This window comes from Aptenodytes forsteri, unplaced genomic scaffold (genome assembly GCF_000699145.1).
Source record: "Aptenodytes forsteri isolate BGI_AS27 unplaced genomic scaffold, ASM69914v1 Scaffold163, whole genome shotgun sequence".
NCBI classification, from domain to species: Eukaryota; Metazoa; Chordata; class Aves; order Sphenisciformes; family Spheniscidae; genus Aptenodytes; species Aptenodytes forsteri.
Window position 1 is genome coordinate 474367 of NW_008795332.1, and position 24274 is coordinate 498640.

The following is a 24274-nucleotide window of genomic DNA, read 5'->3' on the forward strand; positions in this document are numbered from 1 at the left end:
ATCTGGCTTAATGGTCTCTAACGGCAGCCCTCGCCATCCCAGTGAGGATGGCGTGCTGTGCTGTGGAACACAACTGTGCCATTGTGCAAGGCATCAAGCTGCTTTACTGTCTTTTCTCTCCAAATTCTGCGACAGCTTCTTGGCACTAATGGCAGCCTGGAGAAATGCACTTGCAGTTTCCCATCCTAGAAGGCTGCTAGTAAAGAACTGCTTTTGTTGACTTGAGTCACCAGTGGGAGTTTAATGTAACTTTCCTCAGTACCTCTGCTCTGTGTTCAAGGCCTGCGCTCTCTGGTGCTGCATGGTGACATTGCTTTGGGAAGCAAGAAGGTAATCCTTCCCCAAAAGAGGTGCTAGTAACAGGTAACTCACCTGGCCCTTTGCACACTTTTACTTCACCCAGCCTGTGGATCGGCAATTGCCAGTGCATGGTCTGGGGACTTGGAGAAAAGTACATGTCACGAGCATTTGAGCAGTGTCGTAGGGCTCAGCCCCTCCATGCCTCAAGCTCTGTTAGAGTAGGCTAGAGCAGGATTTGTGTGTGATGTTCTCCTCTTCACGAGTCCAGTTCCAGCCTTTTGGGAGCAAGTCCCTGACTTCTGTGAATGCACGCAGAGCCAACCTCAAACCATTTTGCCTTGCAGCTGCCTACGTGATGGCTCCCATCACAGCCGCAGTGCTTTATGAGCCCGTGTGGCTTCTGTGGTTCGGGAGTGAGTTTCGCATCCCTCCCCGAGGTGCTGCAGGAGTCTCTACCACCATCATTCAAACAGCCCTCTCACAATTTGTCAGCTGCAAGCAAGATGTCAGTCAGTGCTGCTGAAGTGTGTTTTACAGTGACAGACATAATTGCACTTAACTTTTTGCGTGGATGTTATCAATCTGTGACGGATACTTTGGGAAATGGAGCAGTCTGATTGCAGATGATATGTCACAGGCGTTTAATCTTCCTCTCGGAGAGACCAGGATTCAGTCACAACTTTTACTTGTTGATGTCAGGTTTTGAAAATGTAGATTTGCGCTGACCCTGGGAATTGTTCAGTCATTTAGTTTGCAGGGCTGTCATCTGAAAGGTTAATGGCTTACCAGAGAGAAGGAGGATCTTGTTACAATCCGCTTGTATTCGTATCAGTTGTTAGCGTGGCTGGGCACTTGCTGTTTTGGTTCAGCAGGGCAGAACTCCTCCAGCTGCCTTCCTGGGATGCCTGTGGCACGTCTCCATGGCTGTTCTAATTGAGAACCACGGATGTAGGGCAGGGCAGAGGGCAGGCCAGTCCTGTGGCAGGGGGTAAGCCCGAGCTGGAGTCTCTGGGTCTCACGGTGCCCGCTGCTGTGCGGGAGGCAGAGCCACGAGTTGGTTGCTCGTGCTCTGGACTGACCAAAAAGGCACGCGGGTGAGAAAAACAGTGTTGGCCCTGAGTGCTGCACCTCCAAGCGTGCCTGGTGACCAGGAGAGGTGGCAGAGCTGGTGTGATGCCTGGCCAGGAGACGCCAGCGGCGCAGGAGCGCTGCAGCTCGGGAGGGAGTTGCTGTCCTGGTGGGGTGGCAGTCGGGAACGCTGACCAGCACCATCAGGTTTTTCGCACGTGGGGCTCCTGGTGCAGCCAGGCACAAGCTGTCGTGGGGACCGGCAGAAGGAGGCACCAGTCTGCAGAGCCAGATGGAGAGAGGATCGGGAGAGGGGTGGCCGCTTCCCTGAGAGCAGCATGCTGCTGGTGAAGCGTGGCTGCCCGCTCCTGTGCGCACAGCAACGGGGACAGCTGAAGCTGGCACAAGCCAGCCAGATCAAAAGGGCACGGTTTTCTTCTAGTTAGCAAGGCGATGCAGCTGGGCTGGCCTGAGAGGCTGCGGGCAGCGAGCATGGGGTGAGCTGGAGAGTGGCAGCCTGTCACGGTCGGGGGGGAGCCAGGCGAAGTCTCCCTGGGTGCAGGGGTTCTGTGTCCAGCCGGGCAGTATGAAATGCCCACCGTGGACAGGCAAGGGACCGGGCTGCTGGTGCGGGAGGTGGGGCCCATCTGGAAAAGGCAGCGGGTGCTCCGTACCACCCCAGCTGGAGGGGGCCACAGCCAGGGTCCCGGCCCCTACGGCAGCACCAGTGTGGCCACAGGGCCCCATGCTGGTCTGTCCCAGGAGAGGCAGTGGTCCCTCTAGACTCTGCTTGCGGGGGCTCTGCCCCGGCCCAGGAGCGATGCCCAGGGGCAGAGCAGCATGTGTGCCACTCCCTGCTGCCTGCCTCTTTCCTGGGGGTCCGGGCTTCTTCAGGGAGAGGGGCTGTGCACCGTGCCAGACCCGGGGCCCCAGCATCCGTCTGCTGTGCTTGTAACTCCTGCCTGATCCGCATGGCTAATAAGCTACAGAAACAGCTCATTTGTGTTGCAGCTCACACCCCTCGCAGCTGTGGGTCTGCAGCGTGGCTGGCAGCCGTCCCTCCCCGCACACCCTCTCTGTGCTGTGAGCACAGTCGGTCTGTGCCACCAAGTGCTCAGGTCTTGAAACACTGATCTGGCAGGAGTATTACACCAGGGGAGTGCGCCTCTGGTTTTGATAAGATAACAACTGCCCTACTTAAACCCCTGAAATAAGAGCAGGATGTGTAAATTTTCCTCCCGTGCTCCCAATTACCTTTTAAATAGTTAAGCAACCCCCCCTTAGAAAAGGGAAATGATTTGCTCCTGTTCCTCTGCTCCCAGTAGAGTTTAATGTTAAGGAATGTAAGAATTTCCTTTCTAGGCAGAGAAGTCTGATTTTTTTCAAATTGATTTATTAATGGTGTTTGAACTTTGTCATGTAAGCTTGGAAAGTGATCAGTGTGTGGCTTTCTGCTGGAGGCTGATGATGTGCAATAGGTGGCAGCTAATAAAGCAGCACCAACAAGCCGGTATGTTGGAGACCTGAACTCGGTCGATGGTAAGTCAGTCTTACTCTGTGCAGTGGGTTAATTGAAGGGAAGTGGGAAGCCTTTCACCTTCCCTATTTTTTTTGAGTAGCAACAATATTTATTTATAAATAACTATCTTAATTTTTTCTTTAAGACATTTAAAATAGATTTTATGGAGAGTCTGTAGAGGAAAAGGTTCCAGGGTTTCAATGCTTTTCTGCTCTGGTGGGGAACAAAGCCAAGACTTCAGAAAGCTGCCATGGACTGGAGGCAGACACCACTGATAGCCTGATGGCCAGGATGCTTTCGCAGAGTGGTGGGGGTCTACCTTAAAGTCCCTCATCTGAACCAGATGCTACCAAATAAGGAGTGCTTTGGGATGGATGTTTCTGGTTTGACTGGAAACTGCTCTGAGAAATGTTGTCGGTGGGATCTCTCGACAGTCTGATCCTTTCTACAAAATGTTTCCTTCTTGATGGAGTTGCATTTTCTAATCTGTTTCATCAAAAGAGCTCTAAAGTAAAACTACCTTCTGATTTACAACTAATAAAACATATTCTTTGGCTTGAATGCTCAAATCACTTGTATTGTGAAATACAGCACAATATTCCTAGTTTTTAAGTTACGTACCCTACAAGAGGCCAAGGATGGTACAAGGGCTGGGCTCACATCACAGTAGCTATAGATTAAAAAAACCCCAAACCCGAGATTGAAACAGTAAGTTAAAGCTTGGAGGAAGTGTTTCCACAGACCCATTCCAGTGGGTACGGTAAGAAGCAAAATTTAAGGATGAAATGTCTGTGATGCGTGTACGCTGTGCAAATCTGAACATGATGGTTGGTTTGAGTGGGTAAGGGGTGCTGGCATACATTTATCCAGAGTCTGTTTTCCATAAGGAATTTGTTATGAAACTGCACTGACCGTATGGCTTGCATCCAACTCAGCTGGATGAAGACGTGCAAAAATTGGTCACGGTCCAGTATGTTTTAGTGGTAGAAAATGATGATTAGGAAAAAATGTTTAAACAATATGAGTGGTTTCCAGGCACAAGAATCCCTTGCAGCAGCCGAGAAAGAGAGACATTAACTGTAGTTAGAAGTTTGATTGATTTAGCTGATTTTGAGGATGCATTGAAAAATCTGGGGAGTGCTCCAAGTGAAGAGGGTTCGATAGCCTTCGAGTAATTTTTCTTTATAGAGCCCTGTTCCTGGTATAGTAATATTCCTGGAGGCATATTTTCTTTAGGGTATAGCGTAGGGTCATTAAGTACAAGCTGAAGGTATTCATTCTAAGAAGCTATATACTCAGTTGTTAAATAAGCCCTGCAGGGGAATTGAGCGTTTTTTCCCTAAAACTTCTGTGTTGTCTGCTATTTAATATGATCTCTGCCACTGTTGATTTGTAATCTGTGCTTTCACCCTGAAGTGCATGTGGTTGTGTTCAGATATTTCCTTCTTTAAATCAATCACTTTCACCATTTTCCAAAACACTTCTTGAGTTTATTGCTTTTAGTAAAGTGTTTGGACTGTCATTATTTATTACTGGCAAGGTGCTGACAACGTGCTCTTCCCAAATGAGTCTTTATGTGGAATATTTGTTTAACAGGTTTTGCAGGGGAGGCGTTGCTGCTCCCCGCGGGCTGGGCTGTGCCTGCAGCACCCCGGTGCTGCAGGGTCTGCCTGGGCGGCAGCCCCCTCTGCGCCTGGCCCCCAGCAAGGGGCTTGCCTTGGAGGTATGCTTCTCGTTGGACGTGTGAGCCCAGGCTTTGTTGTGCTGATTAATTTGACAGAATTTAAAATCCTAACCAAGGAAGCTTACGCCGTGTGTAATTTATCTTTTTGGAGTATTTCTGCTGTTTGGCAATTTTTCCCTACTGCTTCATTATCTGAAAACTCCTGACTCTGGAGAGTAGCTAGTGAAGGATGTGGAAAGCTGCACTCTTCCCGCTGCAGCCTCCAGAGACACTGCGCTGCTCATCTAAGACAACCACTTCATAAGCACTTCATGCTTACAGTATGAGGTCTTAGTTCTTTGATGCAGTCCTCTGCCTATAACAATTTAATGGGCTACAGCTCAGACTTTCAAGCAGTGTAAATTAAACTTGTTGGGTTTTTTCTATTGTTTGGCAGCTGTTCTATCCTGGTTACTTAAGTCCTCTGATCTAAATTAATCCCTGTATAGAGGAAGCTGCAGGAGCTTCATTCTGCATTAAGCCTTACATTTTGGGTTGCTGGTTTGCAGTAGATAATGCTGCCTTGTTAGCATCATCGGGGTTTGTTCTATTCAGCTGGTGATTGCTTTAGTTTTGACAGAAGAGCACAACATCATTTTCCCCTGTCTTTGAGGCGTGGTCGTTTCGGGAGGGGGATGCGCAGAGGCATGCGGTATGTAATGCATTGAGTACGCGTGCTGCAGACAGGCCTTTTTCCCCTTCTACAGCTGGGAAAATTAAATGGGTAAATCTAAAAGTGGAAAGACTCACTCGTTCCCTCTTTCATTCTCTCATGCATTTGGGCTTTTATAAATCTGAATCTGGCACCACCAGCTCTCATTGATTTTTGGGAAACAGGATATTTTAGTAGCTTGGAATGAGATGAAATGCTTGCAAAGCCCATATGTTGCTTGTTTTAGGGAAAGGGTCAGGAAGGTTTTAGAAAGTATTTAAATATTTGGTTTACACGATTAGAATAGATTGTCTGGATTGAAGTCCATTACCCGAGGTGATTCTTGCCTCACAGTTTTGTTTTTCATTGCAGTTCTTTGGAGTATGAGGTAGGTGTTCTGGCATCGCAATGCCTGAGCACAGTAAAAGTTAAGGACTGTGAATAAATACTGTAGATGGGATTCTGGACACCACCGGAGCTATAGATATCTGCTATGGCATTGTCTCTAAGCTGCAGTTTGGAAAATGCATTCTGGTAGAGTGAGCAGTGGCTGAGAGGTCCTCTGATGTCTGTCAGTGAAACTACAGCAGCTCGTTTCTTAGAAATGGGCTTTTTCCTCCCTCCATAGGCAAAGCTTTCAAGTTGAATTATGTTTCTTGAGAGCTACAGCCTGATACTAACTTCTTGTAGGTGTGTTTTCAGCTTTCTACAGCTTGGAATTTAATTGTTCTGTCCTCAGTTTTTTGTGAGACATGATCTTTGCATAATCCATTGATTATGGAAGATATGATTCTTTTTATTTGAAGGTATTCCTATGAGACTGTAGTTTTTGCAGCACTGTACTTAAGTTCATTTAAAATAAATTGCAGTCATGACAGTGGTACATCAAAGAACAGGACGATTCTAGTCTGCAGCATGCAGTATGGTTTCTAATATATTTGATAACGTGGGACAGTTCTTAGAAGTTTTGCCCAATTTCTCTACCACACTCATCCAATCTGGTTGGAAAGCAAAAACTTACCATTGTTCTTTTGCTGTGCATTGTTGATATTTTTATATGAATTACAAAGCATCCTTTGATATCTGGCATTTCCCCTTATGATCCTCTGTTACATTTTATGAGTACTTGCCCTCTAACTTCAAAAGCAGTTCATCACCTTCCTGCAGACAGTTATTAATAACTGATTTGGAACTGTTGGGCATTCCTGGGCCTGGTTTATGCGAGTTTCTCTCCAAAAACTTTCAAAAAGTGGCCATAATGTGCGCAGACCTCAAACCACCTTTGCTAGCGTGTGAAGGATCTCTCTCATTACATGCTTCTTCTGTTGCTGTCGTATGTAGACTTGTTCCGTAGATTTAATGACTAAAAGAAAAACTGAAGTTAAGAGAGTAATTAAATCTGCCCTGTCCTGAACTGTGCTGTTGCAGTTGTTTCGTCCTAAATTGCCTGGAAATTATCATATGCTGGGGAAAAATATTTTTTGTGTTTAACCCGCGCTGGAACAGTGTGGTTTTGACTTCAGTGTTGGAGAGAGTGGGCTGGAGCCCTGACGGCTGGCCTCACTAGGGCAGGCGTCTGTCCGTCCTTCCCTCCTTCCCGGCAGCACCAAATCCACCTCATTGCTTTCGTTTGGCAGGGAAGAAGAAAGCTACTTTTTGTGACAGTTCAAAAGGAAAATAATTGGCATGGGGATAGTTAATGTGAGTTGCCATTCCTTAACATCAGAGATTCCACTAAAGTACTAATAATTACTGTTAATATCTTTCAGTGGAAACTTTCAGAGTAAACGAGCACTGGTTGAAGCAGTATTTAACGGCATGCTGCTGGCATGACAAGAATGCAAATAAGCGTTATTAGCCTAATGATTTTGCTGTCGCCATGGCTGTGCAGCAGTAGTGTTGTGAATATGTCATGCAGTATCCGTGAATTTGGAAAGTGTGTCAAAACACAACTTCAATTAGTTTGCTCTAATTATGGCTCTAGAGAGTTCATAACTATATCACTCCTCATTAAAAGAGATTTTCTTATATGGATTAATACAGCACATAAAGGGATGTTTGAGCGATGTGAGGCAGAGCTGTGTGGAGGGAGGATGCCCATGGTGTGGCGGGAGGTGCAGTGGGTCCAGAGCAGTGCTGGGGGCTGGCCCCGTCCTGTGAGCTCCTGGTGCAGGACAGGGGCTGGGAAACCTCCCAGGGCGGGCAGGACCGCACGGCTGCGCCAGGTCAGCTGGTGGGTGGCCCCTTCGGTATCCCTCAGAAGAGGGTTTTGTCCCTCGGCACATGAACCTGGTGGATGATTCTGGACAGGCTCTTCAGTTAAAAAAAAAAAAAAAAAAAAAAAAAAAAAAAAAAAAAAAAAAAAAAAAAACAAACAAAAAAACCCCCAGCAAAAAGCAAAACAAAACAAAACCAAAAAACAAACCCACAACAAAAAACAACAAAACAAACAAAAAACCCCCCAACAGAATACAAAACAAAACACAAAAGCCCTAGTAGGAACCATACTTGATGCTAAAATAGAGATCTGGCCTGAAAGCTTTGCTCTGATAAAGGTCGAGGAGCGTAGGTAGTCAGAAGCCTGTGTCAGTCTGGCATCTCCGAAGGAGCCCTGCAGGATGCCAAATGTCGGTGTAGCGTCCCAGGGTATTTATAGTGTCTTTTAAATACTGTCTTTTCGTATTGCCTGAGCATGTTCTTGCTTTGCAGAATGGGGAAAAAGATTCTTGTGCTCACAGATGAGCAGTTGGTGAAGGGTTAAAGTAGTAATTGTTTAAATCTTTTAGGCTTTCCTCCCAGTTCTGTGATAATTTGATGAAGAACTTCACCCTAATTAAATATTCAAATTAGGAATAAGTGTCAATATGGCTTCCCATTGCCTGGAATGATGATTAATTGTATTCAAAACTCTAGTGGCCGCTGTAATCTAAACCAAACCGTTGTTCTTGATTATTTCTGCAACACATTTACCATGTTTTTGTTTTAAAATTTAAACTAGTAATTGATTTGCCATATGCTGCAGAGCTGCACATACTTTCACGATTTGTGTTTAGGAACTTGGGGACTTTGTAATTGGGATTTTCTTGCTTTTCAATGGCAGCCTCTTTTTTTTTTTTTTTGTTTTTTACAAAACAATGCAAAATGATTTGGCTTTCACAACGCATAAGGAAAATGCATTATGCAATCAACTTAGTAGGTATAAGTTATATTGATCCTGGCCAAAGTTTGCATTAATTTAAAATAAATTAGACTTTGTTTCCCATTTTTCCCTACAATGTCATGCTTTTGAAAAAGGGAAGGGGGAAGGGGAGAGCTGATCTCCTTCTAGCAGTTACTGCCCTCCGTCTTGTGGTCTTGCAGCTAAATGTTCTCCTTGGAGAGACCTGGCTCTCCTCAGTGCAGCTCGGTGGGAGTGATGAAATGCCCGTTCATCCTACCTCAGAGATGGAAAGTGGCCATGGAGGGGGGGGTGTGGGCCGTCGTTTCCAAACGCCCTTGTAACAGCCTGCATTCAAGCCCCCCGCTGCTGGCAGGCCGGTGTCGGCAGCGGCTGAACTGGCACTTTCGGCTCACAAGCCCCACGAGCGGTTGCAGGAGTGCCAGCCCGCTGAGAGCAGGTCACCCGGTGCATCCCCACACATAGCATTTGTAATTCCCCCTGCTGCGAGGGAATACCTCGGTGTGTCTTAACGTTGATATGTCTGAAATGGAGAGCAAACGGGATACCCTGTGGAGTTAGGCAGCGAGGTCTGGATACGTCATCTTCTGCTGCCGTATTTGTGCGTGTGTGGTCACAGTCCCTTGGACGGCAAGTGATTCATTTTAATTACACGCGTGGAACGTGCGCACCGCTTCAGCATATGGCGCTTGTGAAACCTGGTGCTTGCCTGGCACACTTGCGGCGACTGGGTACTTGGTTCAGAAAGTTTTTTGCGAACTAAGGATTCAGAGCTTTACTGGAAGGCTGCTGCGTGACAGCTCCTTCGTGGTGCTTACACAGTGCCCATCACGAGCCGCCTGTGGGACTGTCTCCTCGGCCCTCTGGCCAAAGGGATGCTCGTCACCTCCCTCGCAGCCTGCGGCGGTCCGGCCGGCTTGGTGGTGGGTTGTGGAAAAGGACTGTCCAGGTGGAAGAGGGTCAGCCTCTCCTGCAGCAGAAGCTGGTGGAAACTTTTAAAATACTCTGTTCAGAAATGGGCTTTTTAAGATCTGCTTTTTTACTTCCAAAACAATTCCTGCTGTTTTGTTTGGGATGAAGAAAATGGTCCCGTGTTCAAGCAGGAGAAATTCAAAAGTCTTTCTGTTAGCTGTTTTGGTGCCTTGGAAAGTATTTTTGGATACTGCTATTAAAAAAAACAAATGAAAAGCGTGTAATGCCTGCAGGCAGTCGTCTTCTGTTTTAAAGTGTGTTCATGACAAACCTGCCTCTGCTCGCAAAGAGTCTCATATGGATTGTGTTTTAAACAGCAAACTGTTAGCCAAACTTGAAAATATTTTCACACCATCTTTTTCTGGTTAGAAGTAGCTTTGGGAAGCAGAAGCAAACTCAAACTGATGTTTGCTTTTTCTTATTTTATCCGTGCTGTTCACCATCAGCTGCATCAAAATCTAAAAATATATAGTTCTTCACAAAATGTGTCCTGTTTTTAAAGGCAGATAATTTCCAGATGATTTCCTCGATAGATAAAACCTGCTAGCTAAGAACATGGATTTGATGCTCTGCTGGAGAATACACAGGGCCCTTTCTCGCAGATAGGGCGTTTGTGAGAGGACACAAAGGCTGCCTGGTTTTTCTGGCAGGAGGGCGATGCCAAGGGCCTTGCCATGTCCAGTAGCTCTCACTCCTGTGAAATGGTAGCTGCTGCCTCTGCTCTGATGCTACCTTAAGCCTCTCTATGAAGCGGGAGCATCTTCATTACGTATGGCAGTGGGGTCCAGAAGATTAATGATAACATTTTATAAAAATTCACACGGATCTGGGATCAGTATTAGAAAAATACAGATTTGAATTAAAAGGGAAAAGCCCGAATCTCTCATCAAAGCATAGAAATCTGCAGGCTGTCAATAACGGTTACTAGCAAAAAGTCTTTTCTCACGGCAGACTTCTCAGTGAAGTTTCATGCCTGGCCGGGCGGCCACGCTGGCCAGACGGTGAGGGCAGTGTGACGGCAGAGGCAGAGCCATGTCCGCCGTGGTGAGCAGCCTTGCTCAGGCTCTCCCAAGCCCCAGCGCTCCCATGCCTGCACAGCTTTCCTGGGCTGTGTCCCGCTGGGCAGGGGGAGCTGGCACTGGCTGTTTGCACCCTGCCCGAAGGGCTGTCGGGTCCATCCGCAGTGCCAGAGGCTGGTGCACAGCAGCTCTGGGCTCCAGCAGCTTTGTGTGCAGCCCCCTCTCTGGCCCTAGGGACTGACGAGAGCGGGGCTTGCTGGGTGTCACATCCCACCCTCCTACAGCGCGTGTTCCTGGGAAGGTTGCCCACCTCATCTTCTAGCCTGTGTCCAGGCTTGCCGTGTGCTGGGTTTTCCTTTTAATAAGCTCTGAGCGCTGAAAATAGTTTCAACTTCGCTTCCATGAGCTCTGTTTTTTCCTATTTATAGGAAGGTTTAATGTAAGATGTAAAAATATCTCTCTGCTGCAGGAATGCTGGGCAGAGCATTATTGGGAGGGAGGGAGGGCGGGCGTCGTGCACTGCTGCAGCTAGAGAGGTGACGAGTGAAATTTGGCTTCCCTTTTCTGAGGGGCTGGTGTAGGGGAGCTCAGTGTGTGCATCACCCCTTGCCTCAGGGAGCATGGGAACATGCAGCAGGCTCTGGGTAGGTTTGGAGCAGTCCTTAGTCATCAAGAGAGTTTCAAAGATCTTATTTATGAATGTACATGGAATTTTTTGGCACAGATAAATCCAAAGCACTTGCTGTTAGCACTTTCTGCCTTGAAGGAAACGTGTTTGAGTCCCACAGGGTGTTCGGGTGCACTCTCGATGCCTTATGTTGAGGCTTGTATTTGCAGAGGGGGGATCGTACTTGCCAGCCACTGTGCAGGCTGTCCCCGGGTGCCAGCTCGCAAGGAGCTGCCGTGTCCTGCTGGAGGGTGGATGGCCACCTCTGTAGCGCTTTGGTTGCTGGCTGAGTCCAGTGTTCAGTGGGGTGGAGAGGGCTTGCACCAGGGTGTAGATGGTCTTGCTCACAGCTGGACTGAGGAGCAGGTAAAGCAGCTGAATCACCCTTGTTTGTAATGGCTGAATCACTACCTCGGTCTCTTCCTGGTATTTGGGGCCCACTCTGGCTTTTATAAGCAATGTTAAAATTGATGTTTGCTGCTTAACCTGACTGGAATCGTCAGGCAAGAGCGAGCTGATGGCAGCAGTATCTTCTGCTCTGTAGTAACGTCATCTCCGTTTCCCATCTCTCTTCCTTAGGCATATCTCACTGACACTCCCTGCCAGCTTTCGAGGGAAAAGTCACAGCACTCGCCTGGACTTGGAGCACCAGCACTCAAATTTGTATGCCATATCAGGTAAGCTGGCACACGCAATGGTTTCTCTGCTCTTCTGTGTAATCAGAAGTATAACCAAACAAAGCAGCCCTGCTTGCACAAACAGCCAGGTGTGTGGTACCCATGAAACATACGTCCAGCTTTTCCTCAGTGCCATTTTAAGTGTTGAGAGCAGAAGGGGTGCAGAGAGACCCCAGAAAATGCCCAGGCACACATGTAACTGGCAGCAGTCGTTACTGATCACTGGGGAGATGGCAGCCCTCGGGGAGGGATGCTGCTGCCTGCAGGGGTACTAGATGAGAGCTCTGATGGAAAGCAACACTGACACAAACTTTGCTCGTCATCTTTTGCATGATCTTCACAGGTGAGTCATAAGAGATGACATCTCTGCCCAGGAAGCTTTATCCTGCCTAGCAAGGATGAGTTTCATACACACTGTTCTTTGCTACACTCAACATACACATTAAAAACAGAAAAGATTTTTACTCTTTCCCACTTCTATATTCTGAATACTGGCACTGCATAGATTTGTTTCCCCAGTATTAGGGAAAATTTGAAATAAGATGTTAGGATATGGGGGGTGTGTGTGTCTGTATTATTTTTAAGAAGCATGCGCTTGCACATGCACGCTTGGTCTCTCTAGCTGCCGCTTTCTCTCTGTTCACCATTCCAGGCTAGTATACAAGTGCTAGAGCTAGTGATAGTTTCCAGGTGTCAGTGTGGGAAAAACCTGCTAATGAATAATTTAGCTGGTTTTTGTTTTTAACTAGTACTAGTCTGCAGGGAAAAAAACATGTATTCAAATAGAGTGGTGATAAGGATCAAGCCTGTTCCTTCACCCATGCAGGTACAGGTACTTGTTACTGTGCTTCAGGACCACACAGTGGGTTCGATTTGAGCTGGGGTCCCTGTGAGCCGTCCCTGCCAGCTCTGCTCCTCTGGAGAAGGTCCTGCCTTTAAGTGCTTGCTTTCTTGAAGGAGAAGTGAGCTAAAAAGGAATGTAGCCTGGTTTTCGAGACCCAGGAAGAAATGCCTCTGGGAGTGAGAGGTAGGGATGCTTTACAGAGTTGTACCTCATGGAGTCTGTCACTCCTGGATGTGCCAAGAGCTGTGTGGTCTGGAAGCTATTCATGAACCACAGCAAAAGGACTTTTGGTTCTGCAAACTGAAGAAAAGTGATAGGCACAGCTGTGGCACAGCAGTGCGTTTCATCTGCCTCTTATGGGGCTAGCTCATATTCTGTGCTTCAGCTGAGTCGTGCTGGGGTGCAAGAGAGTTTTCCTTAGAATTATTTTTTTTTAAGTAGCATTACAACTGAACAAATACTGTGATAGGCATGGTAGAATCACACTTAGCCACAATTTTCTCTTTGTTACGTCATTTTTTGCAAGAGGAGAAAAATACTAGCTTTAAACCTGACTCTGTCAAAACCTAATGAAAGTACAGTCCCTTCATCTGGCTGAAGAAGATTTTCAGGACAGTTTGGAAACCCAGAAAAAGCAGCAGTGGATTCAGTGGGCTGTACAATAGGTAGTGCTTGTGCATAATCAGGGAAGAAAAGATGGCAAAAATGTGCCATTCACAGGTTCTTGCTATTAATAGTGAGTGACACTTCTAACATGGGAACATGGCATTAATTCATGTACCATAATCAAAGGGTTATTTAAAAGGTAATCTCTGACTGAAACTGCAGCTTCAGGTTCCTAAATAGATGGAATATAACAATTGCATAATTCTTGTCAGTACTCGTTTTTCTTGTTACTCTCCTGCCCTAATAGGTTTAGAAATGTAAGGGAAGGCTTGTTCTTGTGTTCATATGAGACAGTCCTGCATGGAGGACGGAAAGCTGTGCTTTCTCTCCTGAGAAAGCATCAAATGTGCCAACAGCGAGGCAGCAGCTCTGCATGAATGTTACTGAGAACGACCCTGGTCTGGGACTTCCTGTGGGCTGCCCCTGCTTGCAGGGCAACCTGGGAAGATGACCTGTTTTGCAAAGAACCTGAATACTTTACCAGATAATTATAGGCAAAGCACAAAACAGGCCTGCAAAACTGGGCATGGCATTAGTCCTCCACGTTTGCATGAGCACATTTCAGTCAAAGTATATAACTCTAGCGCATAGATCCCCCCCCCCCCCCCCCCCCCCCCAACTGCCCGTTCTCCTCCAGACACATTGTTATACAAGTTGTTGTGCATACATGTGCTGTAATGGCTATTGCAGCTGTGAATCGTTTCTGAAGAAAGGGTCTTGTCATATGAAACATCCTGTGCATTGGCAGGGATCTTCATGCATAACTCCTGACCACTGCTGCCTTTTCAGCAGCTGTGATGAGGTGCTGTGACAATTCCCTTTGCGTGCTTAAACATTGCCGAGGTAGATTAGCCCCCAGACCGCGCTGTGGAAACCATTCCGAAGTTTCCTGTTACGTCGGCGTAGTTTGCAGCCAGTCTGTTTTATCTGCGCTGCAACGCGAGCACCTCACTGCAGTGCCATGGCAACGGAAAATTTATTAACGAGCTTCCACTGTCGTCCCTAATTGCTCTGCCGGGATGTGGTTTGCCGCGGTGGGGTCCTGGCTGCAGCGTGCTGCGGGGCCCGCGGCGCCAGGGGAGGTGTGGGTGCGTGGAAGATGTGCGGGTCGTGGTGGCCGGTGTGGCGGGTGAGGTGACTGGGGCTCTGGCGGGTGCGGGACTCCTCTCTGGTCCCGCCTGGGCGGCCGCGCACGTGGACGAGCCTGCGGGCTCCCTCTCTTGGCTCTCAGCAAAATGGAAGGTTTCCTGGTGCTGGCGCAGGGAAACAAAAGCAGTTACGAACGGTCTCTTATCTTCCAATTTTGGTATCGCCTCAGTGTGAATTCTTGTGGTGGTGACAGGATGGGCTATTTAGGAAGGGAGGGCTGTAAAGGAGGGTGAAATTAAGAGTTGCAGCATGGTCTCGGTTATTCATCTGTAGACACCCAAGATTTTCTTGGTAGTCAATGAAAACGACACTTCTATCTGGGGTTCAGCCTATTTATGGAAGGTGAAATTAATTTTGGCTGTTGGAGCCTATTCTGTATCTCAAAATACATTTTGGCAGAAATTGCCAGATCACCACTGGAACTGTCCTGTTACTCCTTTGGGCGTGTAATGTAATTATTATCACAAAGCTGGAATCGAGGAGAAAATGGTCCTGAAAGTAGTAATTACAGTTTTTAACCAGCCTTTTGTTATTTCCAGTCTTGGCAATGAAACATTGGTGACCAGAAAGTTAGGGAGACTCCTCTTAGCACAGTAAACTAACAAATCAGTCTTTGACAGGGTGCATATAGGAAACTATTGCCCGGACCTCGCAGCCCCACGCAGGGAGCCTGCCACGTGCCACTGCAGCACAGCACTGCTGTCTGCACTTACACTTGCACTGTTGGCATCATCCTCCGTGCCCGGCAGGCTCCCTGGTGCCACCCCGTGCCATGCACCCAAGACCAAAAGGCAGAATTACTTCTAAGCTGATCTGCAAAAGGTCTCTGGGTGCTGCTGGGAGCACGGTGCTGAGGAGCTGACAGGTTTAATATGCATGTTCGAATGGGCAGCTGCTAGAAGAAGAATGCCTTGCTCCAGACAGACCTGTCGACAGACACTGCTCAGTATTTCACAGCATAGTCTTTCTTCATGGCCTTCAGCTTAATTAAGATGTTGTTGTGACTACATACTGCCTTCATTTCAGACTTCAGCATCTTCTGGCTGCATATTGCTTTGGCTTATCAGAGCCACAAGGACAGTGAGGGAGAGAGGGAGCCCTCTCAGGCAACCACAGATAATAACATACAGGGAAAATTCCTGAATGAAGTGAAAAATTATTTATAATAATGGTACTCAAATAGAAGGGAAAATAAGTCACTCTAAGGGTATATAAATTTTTATGATAGTGTATAAACAGCCATAGCTTGCCTTGTCTCCCATCTATCCCTGCAGAGAATGAGCGCAACATCTAGCATAAAGAAAAATATAATAAGAAAACGAAAAAATGAATGGGAAGAGCTGGAGGATTGATCACTCAGTGTATTTGTATATCCTGATGTAAAAGGTGCTGCTGACAGGTGGCCAGGTTTCTTCTGTATCAAACCATGTGTGTGCTGTCAGGGCGGTGTGAGCAGCCTTGTTTCGATTGATGAATTGCCTGCTTTCTTGATTAAACCTTCCGTCACTTAAGAAACAAAAAGCCTGTGTTTGGATGGCAGAGTGGGACATGTCAAAAAAATCTGTCTGCTTTACCTTTGTGCAGATGTTGGGCACAGACTGTAACATGTATTATTAAAATGAATGTGGCATTTACTGTGCATTATTTCTTTCCTGGGAGAAAGGACCTGTAAATTATATGCTAATAATAAGCTTTAACCCTTTCAGAAACCAAGAGATTTAGGTGTGCAAATATTCCTGCAGGCCTCCTTAATTGGATGGGCTTGAATACCACTGTAGCTCTTTCTGAAGTTAATAAACAGTGTGTTTCAGACCAGTGTGCTGCTGCCTCTTGGGGATCTTGCCTCCACTAAGTTTTCTGCTGTGTAAGTGCCACTGAAACGTAAACCTTTCGAATTACAAAATCTTCTATTGAAAGCCCCCTTCAAATTCTGATTACAGGCGAAAGCTGTCTCCTGCCTGGGGACGAGGCCGGCAGTGGAGAGGTTGCACAGCCAGCCATGCACAACCTCCTCCGCAGGGGGGACAGCGCTCCGCCGTCGCAGCTGGCAGAGCCTCCCCGCACCCACACCAGCTCTAACCTTTGATTTCACTTTCAGAATCGCTTCAACCTGCCAGTTTGAGATGTACTCAACTGACTTGTCTCATGAAAAGGATTAGGGATGGAAAAAAGTCTTAACACACCTTGCAGACCACATGGCAGGATGTTGCGTTGGAAACTAGTGACTGAGTTTGCAAAATGAGATTTTTACAGTCTCAGCTGTGATTTCTGGGAAATCACGAGCTGGTCCAAGCTGTGTGCTTCCCCATAGCGTGGGCTTTCTCTGCTGAAGTCAGGTGGGCAGAGCCATTGCTGGTTTTGGTATGCGAGCCTGCACACTGCTGGGTAGGGTTGTCTTTTTTTTGCCCTGAAGTTTTACTGTCGTGTTCTGAGTTATGTTGCAGATAGATGTGTTTGTCAGTTGTAGCATGCAAACTTAATGTAATTTGAGTATAGGACAGTCAATACTCGTACCTTCTCTTGACCTGCTCTCAGACTGTCAAGACAGAAATCGCATTGCATGGAGTGTATCAGATACTTCTGCTCAGCCCCATCAGAATGTATGCACAGAGTAATTAGAGCCTCTCTGTATCAATTTTGTATATGAAACAAGTGTATGAACTTACAGATGCTGCTACAGCTGTCATCTCATAGCCAGAAACCTAACTTCAGTTGTATAATCCTATCTCCAAGGATTTTTGTTCTAGCAGAAACCTGGAGATAACAGGATGATCACAGTTACCCTTGGATAGGACCGAGTTTCATTTTTTGAACACTTAAATATGGAAACCATGCTGAAAAAGCAACAGAACAAAAGCAGAACATACTTTGATGTATGTTTGTTGACAGTATTTTCAAATAATACTTGCCAGCTGTCAGCCCAAAACAATTAAAACATTTGTGCAAATACTTAGAGATATTTGATGTTAGCCTGACATACTGATATGCCATCCATAAGTTCGGTACCTCAAGTCGTGTTAATCCATAGAAATAAAACAGGATCCAGAAGCACATATTATTTGTACTGTATAAAAGTTAATAGAATTGTTTTTTAAAATATGCTTAAGAATCTCATACCATTTGAAGAGTTCTCAGTTGAGTTACAGATCCTGCAGACAGTGCTTGTGGAGCAGCAGTCGGGGCTCTGCGCCGCACAGACCGTCTTACAGCTGTGCCTGCCAGAGCTCTCGGCCCTGAGCAGGGACAGCAGAGCTCGTCACCCCATGCCTGTCGCCAGAGCCTGTGCTTGAAGCGTTTGTGCCGTCTGCCTGCAGCCTTGCACGCTGCTCCTGCGTGGAACTGTACGCCATTCAAACACCGCTTCTCACTTTTCTTAAATCCTTTCTTAATGTTCAGACTCTATCCATGATTATGGCTGCTGTTTTCTGAAAATGCCAGCATTCTTCAGTTTTGCTGATGCTGAACTGAAGGTGAAGGTTTTCATTGTCTTTCAAAGGAAAAATGCCATGTCCTCTGGATTTGAAGCTTAGATGTCACATCCTGAAACATCACACACTTCATCTACTGATAAAGCAACATTCGTGATGGTGAACAAGGCTGCAATATTTGCCATTCATTTGCTTAGGAGTGGCGGGTTTTCAAAGCAATTATTTGATGCAGCAATGCCTTTGCGTGTATGTCTTACCTTAAAAACTATTATTTTGTAATTGTCTTTAACCACATTATCAACACAGTTACTTGTGTGAAGTATTTTTCCCAGAGAAGCTGGACTGAGCACCAAGGAAGGGAAACACAGCCGGTTGCCAGATTGGTGTTGGCTAGTGCGTGTTTGCCAGCTCGCGGCCATGAAGAAGGATGTTTTTGTGGGCAGCTTTTACAGGTGGCACTTTCTCCACATCTCTGATTTGTTTATTTTGGAATTGTGCACCAATATTTATTACCTTAATATTTACCTTAAAGAAGTAAATATTTATTTAAATGATTGTTTGTTATTATATTTTATATAATATTATTTCTTTATTACATTTAAATATTTATTTACCTCTTCAAGACACTTTCTAGAAAGGTCAAAACAAACTTTGTAATCTGATTGGGTAGCAGGATGGTTTTGTTGCGGTGTCTGGTGGGCCATAGGTAGTGACTTGGGGCAGGCAAGGGAGCGAAGCAGTTGCCGTCGTGAAGTGGGATGGTTGGGCTGCGGTTGTAGAGGGAAACGTTTGCAAACGTAGGTTCCAGTCAGAGTTCGATCTGCTAGGTCACCCAGGCAAACTTTCCTGGCACGAGGTCATTTTGAAGTAGCAGGAGAGTCCCCTGGGGCCAGGTCCCGTGTTGGGGAGGGGGGCGGAGGGGCTCAGTCCCGTGGAGCCCAGCTGGAGCAGCGAGGGTGCGGTGAGCCGGGGTCCATCCACAGCACGGGTGTTGGAACAGGGGGGGTGCTTTTTAGCTCCTGTAGGAAATACAGTGAGATTTGGTGTTCATTCCACGCTGGTTTATAATCCAGCTCTCTGGAGGCAGCAGAGAGAGTGGAAACTGATGTTAATGATCTGGAAAAACATCAAAGCCGGTGGATTCCTGAAAAGGAAACCAAGTTGCTTTTCTGTATTGGATAATGCAGATCTTGGCAGGGGGGAGTTGTAATTTGTCTGGGTAGCTTTGTTGGAAGCATTTATTTCACACACTGCTCTTATGGCAGCAGTTTGCTTCCAGATTCCTCCTTCCTTTCTGGAGCTCAGTCAATTTATTCAGCGTGGCTGTGAGTTTTGCTCCGAAACGCCGGCACATGGCCGTGGAGTCTGGCTGGAGCCCTGCGGCAGCAACTGCTGCGGGGGCCGGGGGGCCGGGCTGACTGGGTTGGGTGCTGGCGGCTTTGTTTTTTCCGCTGCTCAGCGATTGACTCAGGAATGCCTTTTTGCATGTACCCCCCTTTTTTCTTTTCTTTTCTTCTTTTCTCTCTCTTCATCTTTTTATGACAAAAGAAGTCTCTTTCAGAGGTCTTCCTAGATTAAGAAATGGAAGAAAAATTAAAGATTTTGTTACATTTCAGTGCCCATATGTCAACTTCTTTCTTGTTGCAAAATGTCAGGTTATCTATGCCACAACTGCCACTTACTTCTCTTCAATGTACATTTTCTTTTAAAAGATACTGTATCTTTTATCTGTATGTAATGAGGACAGACGTTTTAATCAGAGGTTAGTCATTTATTTTTGCAAACTATTGTTTTGCTTCATCATTTTTGCAGATAATTAAATGGTTCACTTGGCACAGTGTGTCTGCTTTATTAAAACAGGTAATTTTGAAAAAAAGGAAGATGCTATTTTTTGGATCACTGCACAAGAATTGCTTTTATCTTCATCTTCCAGCATAGTTTCTGGTGGTTTTGTGATACCCTCCTATGTTCAAGTGTTTTAGTATGCTCCACTCTCTAAAGGGGGAGGCCCTGTGCTACATTTTACTGTTGATCCAGATTCCCACATGTACGTTCTTTGCGCTTCTTAAGAATAGAAGCAGAACTAAATTTATTTTTTGTGACACTGAATTTTAATCAGGATGGTCCAAAAAACAGACAAGTTGTGACACAAGCTTTATTCTGCATTGAAACCTCTTTACTGAGATTAAAGTCAGCCTGTTCTTTGCCCTATTGCAATTTCCAGTCTTTGGACTAAGAGACCTGGATAATCTTCAAAATATAAAAGGCTCTATTAATATCCAGCAGTTCAGGGAGACTGAAGTCTCATCTAAAATGCTGCAGCTGCGTGTTTCAGAAAAGGAAATGTCTTGCTTAATACTATATTTAATGAGATTCAAAAAAGTGTATTTCTTATTAAACTAGCTCATCCGTGGTATACAGATTCTTTGCGTGCTTGCTGCTGCGGTGTACCGTCCCGTGTTATCAGTGCTGCACGCAGGCAGGCTTGGCCCAAACGGTGAAAGATGAAGCCACGAGTTCTGCCACCTGTATAATTTTTCAGACGTGATTTTCTGATTAACCTGCTGTCATCCAAAGTGGCATTCTTTATCTTCATCATCTCACTTTTGCATACTTGTACAAGAGTGCGACAGCTCTGGCTGTGGTGCTGCTCTTTCTCCTGCATTGTCTCGGCTATCCCACGAAGCTGCAGGCTGGCATGGGAAGCCTTGTCTTCTGCTGTAACGTACCAGACATACAGACTTCACCCATTTTTCTCAGCTCACACATCACCTTCCGAGGGAGCTGCTTGTTGATCTCTGCTGAGAGGATTATCTGGCTGCTACCCCTCGAAGCCTTGAATTATGTATGAGCAGGTGTACCGGCAGGGACGTTCCCCATCCCAGTGGCGTGGGCAGTGGCGAAGGCGTTGACGGTAGCGGCTCTGAGCCGGCGGGGCGTGCAGGGAGCATCAGAGAGCAAGCGGCGGCTGGAGCAGGGCTGTGTAGAGAGGGAGGGTGACACCGGAGGGGACCCCACCGATGACGTGGAGCCCTACCAGGGCAGGGGTGCTGCTCTGCCCTTGCTCCGCACACCCAGCAGCAGTCATGGTAGGAATGTGGCTGCTGGAGGAGGATGAGCTGGCGGGACTTGTGGAGCATAACCTTTGAGGCGGGCTGTGCTGTATTTGTTTTGCTTTTCTGAGTACCATAGTTTAATTTTTTTTTTTAAATAGGAAGCCGCTCTGTGGTTTGGATATTTAAACAGTTATTAACCGAATGACAATTAACAGATTGCATAGACAGATTTTCTTTTCAAAACCTCTGAAATTGAGTACAGTTTGCAAAACTATCACGGCATAGTAATGACAATGAATTTTGATTTCCCGGAACTGATATTAGACTCCTTATTAAACTATGTGCATCTGCTTTTAATTTACTCCAAATAATTGGAAAATGCAATGAAGCTTTCCAATTAAAGCATGGCTTTATGCTGTTTAATAATACCCCCATAATATTATAGCTTATGAAGTGACAGGTGAGTTGGTGTATGAATAAAACATAAAGGCAGCAATAAGGGACAGAAAACCGGAGACAGTTGTTGGGGATTTTAAATGCTGGATGTAATTTGCATATATTAATCTCTTCTTTTCAGCCTTATCAGGCGTTCTTCAGTATTTGAAGTTAAAATAGCGTTGACAGGCGGGAGTACGCTTAGTTTTTTCAAGGATTTATTACTTGTATAATTTCTGATCTTTAATAAGCAGATATGACTGATCCTCATAGTTCTATAGAAATCGGTTAATTGTTCCAGATGGCGTGTACTGATTATGCAAAATTATTTTTCACACCATTTTTTTTTTCTGATGGAGTTTGGGGTAAAATTAAATTTTTTATAGCCTTCTTATCATGCTGTTTTACAGTGGTTTTTGCACAGAAGTTGAATTTAATCTACTATATTACATTGACCAGCAGAGTTATTCTAATGTAGCATTCTGTGATTTGACAAAGAATAATAGAACACATTGCTCATTGTTCGTTACTGTGCTGCTAATAAAAAGGAGTTCTAGTGCAGAAAACCAGGCTGTTATTTATGAAGAATGCTTAATTTGCACAGTTAAAAATGCAAAATTGTTACAATGAGATGTTCTCTCTTTTGGATAGAAGACTTGGGCAGAACAAATGAAAATAGTCTTGTTGCTACAGATTTCATCTAATAAAGAAGGATTTTTTTTTTTTTTTTTTAAATGACTGTTGTGGCTAGACTGTATTTTATTGGGAGGAGCAGTCATCCAGGCAGCATGCTCGTGGCTCCTATCAAGAGGTGTCACTGGTGTTTTCCCTGATTATCATCATCCAGATATCTCAATGGCATAATTTCATAATTGAAAACATTTATAAAGGTTGTTGGGCTTCATTTATCTAATGAAAAGCTGTTTATACGAAATAAACCACACATAAAGCCCTCTTGCTAATAAGGTTATTGCGATTCGTTTTGGTGGTGACTCAGTTGTTGGAGGAGATGTCCTGCTGCCTCGCTGTCCTGGCTGTGCTGCACCGGGTCCCGGCGGCAGGCGCCCATCCTGCGGGCATGCCGTGGGCAGGGGTTCCCACAGCTGCTCTCGGTCCTGCCGGAGCAGACGGGACACCACGATGGGCATTCACCTGCTGCCACGGGTTTGTCCAGGAGTAACACTGGGCCCTGGTTAAATTTGTGTCCCATCCCTTGTCGTGCCGTGGGCAGGAGTGAGGTGCTCTGCTTGGGCAGCGCTGCCGCCTTCCTCCCGACAGAGACTTGTGTGAGTTTGCTCGATTTTCCTCCCTCGGGCCAGCCCCGGGGCTGCGGCGCCTTCACCAACAAGCAGCGGGTGGCCTTGCGGTGTGAGGGTCCTGCTTGTCCCTCGGGCCGGGCTTTGTCCTGGGGTCTCTGCCGCCATGCTTAGACCTCCGTGGGGGGGCTGAAGGGACAGTCAGCGGCCGAGTCCAAGGCATCTTACTAATCTTTGCAAAGCAAAACAGCAAATGTTTAAAAAATGACCTGGTGGTTAATGGAATTAAAATCGCCAATTAAATTAGAAAAGTGGGGATACAGTAAATGGACTTTTATAAAGAGTGCTTATTTTTAACTCAGTAGAAAAAAGACAAGTAATTAACTCAGCCATTAGAAAGCTCAAAATTTCTCCCGTCTCCTGTGGAACTAGAAAATTGTTTTGTGTATACTCTTATATATATACAAATAATATATATGGAGACAATTAATAGCATAAATCAGAAATTATTAGAAAATATTTGTTCTAATGAAGTAATAATTTGGTAGTAATGCTTTTCATCAGTGTAGCTTAAGGCTACATTAAGTGGACAGACTTTATATGGATTCTCTAATTTTAATCTTCAAAATGCTATCTAATGTCTCATTAAGACTTGCATATAATGTATCTTAAGTACAGTCATCAAATATAGTTTAGGGAGATTTATGTTCAGATATTGCTTAAAGATGTTTTAATAGGCCCATTTACTCTGATGATATTAATGAGCTCTTAACACATATTAAGCTTCTAAAACTAGTGGTATTCCTCTCTCAGTGAGCAAAACAACTGAGGAATTGTAAATTAATTGGATGCTCCAACAAGGCTGTTTTTCAACTGAGTCTTCAGACACCCTCTCCAAACTGTGTAGCTCCGTAAGCGTCGGGCTGTGTCCTAGCTCTGCTGCTGCGCGCTCCTCGAGCGTTCCCCTAACGCGCGATACCTGGGCTCCGGCAAGGTCGTTCAGACCTGCTCATCGTGTGTTGTCTCCTGGGTGTGCAAGGGCGTAGCAGGGGTTGCTGTTGCTCGTATAACCACGTATATGGGAAAAACTGCAGGTTGAGACTAGGCTAGACCTATGTAAATATCTGTAATGTTAGGCAAAGTTGGTTGTATATCTACTAAATAAGTAAATCGGATACCTTAAGGAAAGAATCAAATACAGTCATGCTTTTAGATAAATTCTGCTTTTTGAGCATCTAAAGTTAAGATGCAAGAATTGTGATTATGATAATAAAAACTGTTCATTCCCCTATTGTCACTTTAGTTCCAACTCAGAAAGTTATTGCAAACAAAATTCTCCAGTTTCATCACTCAGCTCTTCTTAAAAAATCCTTCTGAGTTCAGAGACTTTTATAATTACTAAATTGGTTTGTTAGAAGGAGATAATAGCAAATTTCTTCTTTTCATAATTGGACATTTCTTCCCTGTAGGCTAATGTGTGTGCGGCACTTGCATACACAATAAGCCGTGCTTTTGAAAAGCCATAACTAGCTAATAAGTGCTGTGGTGTCATCAGAGAGTAATGGTTTGCTGATTAGCATAATTAATGACAAATGGTGGTGCGGAGCGGGTGGATTGGTTTAGCGGATGATGAATGCGCTGCAGCCGAGGCTGAGTCCTGCCAGG

The 24274-nt window shown here is 45.7% G+C and overlaps 1 protein-coding gene across 5 annotated transcripts in view; it reads left to right on the plus strand.

Moving 5' to 3' along the window:
* The window catches only part of MVB12B (multivesicular body subunit 12B), a 63903-nt gene that overhangs the window by 17872 nt on the left and 21757 nt on the right, over positions 1-24274 (plus strand). For all 5 annotated transcript variants that reach the window (XR_657616.2, XR_657615.2, XM_009280093.2 and 2 more), the window contains exon 7: positions 11678-11775. Coding sequence is in view for 3 of the 5 variants with exons in the window: in XM_009280093.2 (XP_009278368.1) it covers positions 11678-11775 (98 nt within the window). In the remaining 2 variants the exon portion in view is untranslated. The remainder of the gene's footprint in view (positions 1-11677; positions 11776-24274) is intronic.